The following is a 6,089-nucleotide window of genomic DNA, read 5'->3' on the forward strand; positions in this document are numbered from 1 at the left end:
TCCAAACAATATGTGGCAGGTGGTTTTATTGTCGTGGCTACTTGCAATCGGTGACAGGGCTGGTCAGAACCAATAACTGGAGCTATAACTCAGTAATTCACATTTACCCTGGAGACACGAGAGAGATTCTGCAGAGCTCTGCTGGAACGCGAATAGGCACATTCCTCAAAATGTCAAGCTACTCTATTGCTGTATCCCCTAAAGCTAGTATTATGTGGCCCATACTGAATATCAGGGAGATTATAGAAGGAGGAGGAGAAGCCATCGCACATGGCATGAAACCCGATGGAAATGTATGAGAGAATTGTGCAGGTAAAAAAGAGAGTTGTGTAAGTGAAACTTCTTCTGGGGGGCAAAACCAGCAAACTTTTCATGCAGTTGTATTTGTTTTACTGGGGATTCTTGACTTGGTAAGTAATGAAACTGACACATTTAGATGGAGCCAGGCAAAGAAAAACAATAAAGCGATCAAATCTTCATCCTCGAGGTCCAGATCATATTACGCCATTTAGAAAATCTGACAGCCTCAGATCATAGTGATTGCTTCAAGGGTGTTCAGATGCTCACATTTGTTTTATTCGTAATAAAAAACAGATTTATTTCAGTATTTGTTCTTGTTCTAAAACAGCAGTATGACAGGTAATCGGGTTAAATCGATGAATTGAAGCCAATGTCGATTTGTTTTTCATGTTGGCTTGTGTATCTCTCCAATGTCTGTTATATCAGCTATCTCGTTGACCTGTTTACTTGTGACGCTCAAATCTCCCTCGACTGCAGTGAGGTTGCTTAATGTCTGTCGAAGCTCAGCGATCTCTCTCTCTCTTTCCATGAGATCTTTTGCTAATCGTCCTATCCGAAGAGTCAGGTCTGACAACTGGGGCTCAAACGCGCCAAAGTCTCTCCTAATATTAGCCACCTTTGGTTTAAGGTCGCTGGCAAAGGTCACCGTTCTTATCACGCGGGCCCGGCCGCTCTCTAGCTCCACCAAGCGCTCCGAGATCTGCTCGTCGGCGCTGGCGAGTTCAGGGATGCGTCTGCGGAGCTGCTCTATGGCCTGAGAATTGCGTTCAGATGCGGATCGGAGGTTGGAAACTCGATCGATGCTGCTGGCCAGCACATCCCCGATGCGTTTCACCATGCTGTGCTCCACCCGAGCAGCCTCGTCTTCAAGCTCGCCCACCTGAGTCAGCAGAGACTCCACCTCAGAGTGCAGGCCATCCATCCTGCGCACATCAGTCCTCACTGACGACACCTAGATGGCCATAGGGAAAAAAGAAATGTTTGAAACAGCACTAAGAAAGCTTTTTTTGTAAGGGCTTTGCATTATTGCACAGCACTGTGTAAGTATTTAGTCTTTCGTTTTTATGTTATCTGTAAAAAAGCAAAAAGAATCTTTTGCAGAGGTGAACATGCTTTTTTGTTGCAAATTTGGGTATCAACTGAACCAAATAAATACGCGGCCGTACTGCTGATACCAATACTGCTACTTTTAACCTATAAAGGGACGCGAAATATATAGCAGAGTGTGTTATTGTTTATGAGAGAAATTATCATCAACCTGCAATTTCCGAAGAGATTTTAATGATCACTAAATCACATTTTTACTTTCCACAATAAATAGTACAATAAAGCACCCCTATCAGCTTTTCATCTATTTTTAAACTTTTAGACCTTGAATGTAAATGTGGTGTAGCTGAGGTATAGTTTTTCACCCCTCCACCCCCAAAAAAGTATTTAACTGAATTCAGTGGGCTACATACTGAACGGCAATATCGATTGCTCTAGTATTAATCAGATACCGATACCAGAGTTGCTATCAATATGATTAGTCTCTACCCACATACACTTGCACTCTAGAAAAAGAAAAGGCGCGACATCAATAACATCATCAATAACCTTGCTGGTAAAGTCCTTTGTGATGGTCGATGTCCGTGCTTCGATCTGACCCACAGCTTCTCTCAGTGAAGTCAAGCTGCTCTGAAGCTGAGCCCTCTTCTCAGTCAAGCCAGTAGCCCACTCCTTCAGCCGAGCTACATCCTGCTCCAAACCCTCCAGCTGAGACTTCAGAGCCCCACGCTGACCCCCGAGACTCTCTAGCATCAGCTGGACGCTCTCACACTGAAAAAGGTGGTACAGGACATGTTTTTTTCCCCAATGGAAAAAAAAAACAAAAAACAAACACCTCAGGACAGAAGACGATTCACTGAGAGGAAAAAACAAATCAGACATTGTTCTGTAAAAACAAAAAAAGATTGTTTTATTAAATAAGCTTAGTGACACAACAGGTGACACAAGAACAAGATGGAAACGTGACATTCAAATATGTGGATTGTCTTGATATTTGCAAAGCTTCTTCTGTTTAAAATCTAATCTAACACTTAGAAATTTTATTGACCCTGTTCATTATTGCTTGTTTCCAACTGATCAGGGGATCTTTTGCTGTTTAAACAACAAAAACGTGCAAAGAAAATGGTCAACAATGACGACCTTGCATCAAAGGTGGTGATATGAAACTGCTTTGTTCTCAATCAAAACTTTAAAACCTAAAACATATCCAGTTTACATTTGAATAAAATAGAGAAAAACAGAGAAGACTGAACAAAGACTGGCACATTTAATGCTTTAAAACTGTATCAGTGCATATGGATACCTTGAGAGTAGTCGGGCATATTTAATAAAATGGTGCACAAAGGTAAATGTATCCGACTTCTGTAATACAGTGCAGTGTTTTAATGAGCTCGTGTTGACATCAGGCTAGTTTTCTGACATTAAAGTGAGGTACAAAGTTTACAGAGATACTACTAAACTCAACTTAAGGGGTTTACAGCCTACAGTTAAACAGGACATTCCTACTCATTTCTCATTCTGTGAGGTCATCAAGAAAAGGCTCGGTCAATTTATCCTCTTCATCTTTCTCCCACTCTTCCTCCTCCTCATTCCATTCCACTTCCTCCAGAGCGTCAGAGTTCATTTGGCTGTCAACCCCACTTTCCCTCAACACCATGGTGAGTTCACGGACCGCCTCTTTAACCACGGACAACTCATTTTTCATCTTCATGATGCTGTTTTGAGCCTGCAGGGTGTCCAGCTCCTGTCTGATCTCGAGGATTTCATTTGTTGCTTTCAGCATGCTGTCCTCGGTGCCGAACACCTGCAAGGTCACCTCCTCCAGCCTCTTCTCCATCCCGCTCAGATCTCCACCCAGTTTGAGGATGGAGCGCACTGCCTCTTCTACCTCCGGCAGATGCTCTTCGCAGGCCCTCGCACGGGGAATGTGCTCCTGGAGCTGAGAGCTTAGCTCGGCCTCCCTCTTGTTCAGGATGCCGATCTGCTCCTCCAGCTTGTGGATCTGCTTGGTGTTCCAATCCAGCTGATCCTGCGCTCGCTTGACGTCGTCCTCCTCTGTGCGCTCCAGAGCTCGGGCGTTCCTCTTTGTGCTGTCCTTGAGCTCCTCCAGCCTCTCCGCCAGTGAACGGATTCTCCGCTCGGCTTCATTCACCCGCTCTGTGGCTCCTGCATGAGTGTCCCTGGACTCGGCCTTGAGTGAGGTGAGATCGGTGGTGACGGCTGCCAGACTCTCTTGCCACGTCTCGGTCACGTTGAGGAAGTGGGCGTTGACCTTCTCCAGATCACGGGAGGCAGAGCTTTCATCAGCCTGTATTGTCGTGACAGCAGCATGGAGGGTGGAGATGTCCTGCTGGAGTTTTGTCACCAGGGAGATGGTGGAGAGCGCATCCTGTAGGTCATCCTCAGAGGCGGCAAGCTGCAGCCGCAACACAAAACAGGAGTGCTGTTTCTGTGGGAGCTCTATCTGCAGTATTCATATAATACACAAAGTGGTGCAGTGATAACTCAACTTTAAAAGAATGAAATTCATGAAGATAGTTTTTTTTCTCCCTTTCTTTAACTTAAAGGTACTTTTTGTAATTATCCCTGTAGTTATCTAAATCTTTCAACACCAGGGGGCAGTATTTGACATTGGGTGTACTTCCATGTTTTCAGAAGTGCCCATAATTGTAAATAACAATGCACCCCTAATGACTTGCTTTGGTAAATAAAGGCTTGCTGCACCATCTTGTGGTTCAAATCAGTATCACATGAGAATACAGGTCCTGGTTCAAATTCAGGTGACATCTTTTAAACAAAGAAAAATCAAAGCAGTTGTTTCTGCTCTACCTGTCATTGACTTTGGGTAATATTGGAAGGTTTTAAGGTGTTTTTAAAACATAGGAATTTACAAAAGGTATAGAAGCATCCCTTCTGACTTGATGCTTAAAGTTAGTTGCATATGTTTGAGGTGAGTAAAAAACCCCAGAATGTCCCAAGAAATGCAAAGACTAAGCAAGTTTAATTCTGCAAAAAATGTAACCATAGTTTTCCCCTCCCTTGAGGTTAAACAAAATATATATAAAATAAATAAAATATAATAAGAAGACACTTTTTCTTTGCTAAACTTAAATTCAAATGGGCTGAAATGCAATAATCTCAAATGGAATTTAGGTGAACAGACACATTGGATTTTATGTGTCCAGATTTTGGAATATTTGTCTCACAGCTTTCCTTAAGCAACCCAATACAACACAATCATTGTTAAGTTTATTTGTTTTGCCCAAAGAACTAAATTCTATGTTGAAATAAAGAACATCTGGTAGCCATAGAGTCCAGTTAAAAACAAGGTAGCGTTTTATAATACAGTGTGTGGTTAAAAAGCAGTTCCGCTCAAATAAAATCTATTTTATCCAAAGTATTAATAATTGCCTACAAATACCTACTAGATACAGTAGAATAAGGGGCAACAGTTCACGTTTTTACAGGAGCCAATAAATAATTACACTGTAACTAATTTTCAGTAATGCATAACTTCCTTAAACCTTAAAATTACTTAAAACTAAGTTATTATTTCCTGTAAAATATCTGAAGTGCTGTCCTACTTAAACGTACCTACACATAGTACTTACAGTATAATAACTTCTTCTAATTACATCTTCTCTAAAATACATGTTAACATACAAGCTATAAACTACTTAAAATTACTTATGGGCTATTTAAAATTACTTGGGCGCAACTTAAAATGACATAAAACGGAATGATTTCTTCTTTCCTGTGAAATACCTGGAGTTAGCACTACTTAAAAGTAGTTACGCTGATACTTAGAGTATAATTATTTCTTCTTGCCTAAAAACATATTATTATTACACCCTTATCCTACTGTATCTAGCAGTAAATATTTATAGATACATAATTACATCGTAATTTCATGTAAAATACACTTAAAATCGATTTAATTCTAGGGAAATTACACTCTTTATCGTCGGGCTAAATATTTAAAGATCGCTAAGTATTTGACATTCACACCCATCAAAATTTGCAGATTCATGGTCCAAACACGTTGAGGATCTGCTCCACAGTCAATCAAACGTACCTTTTTGGAAACTCTGACAATCTCCTCCTCCATGTCGAACAGACTGGAAGTTTTTCCGTGTAGAGATCTGTATTTTTCCTCAATCTGGGAAAACTTCTCATTCTGCTGCAGCACCAACCTGAAAGTCAGAAAACCTTCAGAGAGAAGTCCTCTGTAGTTCTGAAGAAAGCGTTAATACTAATATGTGGACTTACCAGCTCAGAGCCCCGCAAGCTGCGAGCGACAACAAGCACATTACACTTCTAATGTCCAGGCCCGAGGACGTTTTGTTCGCTCCTGTCTCGTCTCCTGCTTCAGTCTTCACTTTCTGCGTTTCTTCTTTCCCGTTTGAGCCTTCTGATGGTTCATCGCTTTGCTTCTGTGCCTGCGTCTTCCTCCTCTGCTTTAGTTCAGTAGGCATTTTAGCGCAGTAATAAACCGCTGGTTATCTTTTTATAGCCTATTTAGAGAGTTAAACGGGCTTACCAGAGTTTGTTACCTTGCACAGAAAAACAAGACTCCTGTTTTAGAGAGAAGTTCATAATGTAGAAATCAACTTCAAAAACGCAAAAAATAACGGACTGAGTGTGCGTGTGTTGGCGCTTTAAAAGGACTTTTTCTTTACCCCTGTTCCTTGGAAAAATGCGACCTTCAAGGGGTGCTTCGTAAGCTCGTAAATATTAATACT

The 6,089-nt window shown here is 41.4% G+C and overlaps 1 protein-coding gene across 2 annotated transcripts; it reads right to left on the minus strand.

The window, feature by feature from the left end:
* Positions 1-554: 554 nt before the first annotated feature.
* On the minus strand, positions 555-6,057 carry ikbip (IKBKB interacting protein; the record flags this gene model as incomplete). Of its 2 annotated transcripts, XM_080886081.1 has the most annotated exons (4): positions 5,617-6,057; positions 5,423-5,540; positions 1,897-2,118; positions 555-1,252 (listed from the first exon to the last, which is right to left on the minus strand). In XM_080886081.1, the coding sequence occupies exons 1-4, from the start codon at positions 5,820-5,822 to the stop codon at positions 686-688; spliced, it is 1,113 nt and encodes a 370-aa protein (XP_080742207.1). In that variant the 5' UTR covers positions 5,823-6,057. The 2 variants fall into 2 exon arrangements, with proteins under 2 accessions (XP_080742207.1, XP_080742206.1); XM_080886080.1 differs by lacking the exons at positions 555-1,252; positions 1,897-2,118 and adding an exon at positions 2,861-3,763 and having other exon boundaries at positions 5,617-6,054.
* Between the last annotated feature and the right edge of the window lie 32 nt (positions 6,058-6,089).

Source organism: Rhamphochromis sp. 'chilingali' (assembly GCF_963969265.1).
Source record: "Rhamphochromis sp. 'chilingali' genome assembly, chromosome: 7".
NCBI lineage: Eukaryota > Metazoa > Chordata > Actinopteri > Cichliformes > Cichlidae > Rhamphochromis > Rhamphochromis sp. 'chilingali'.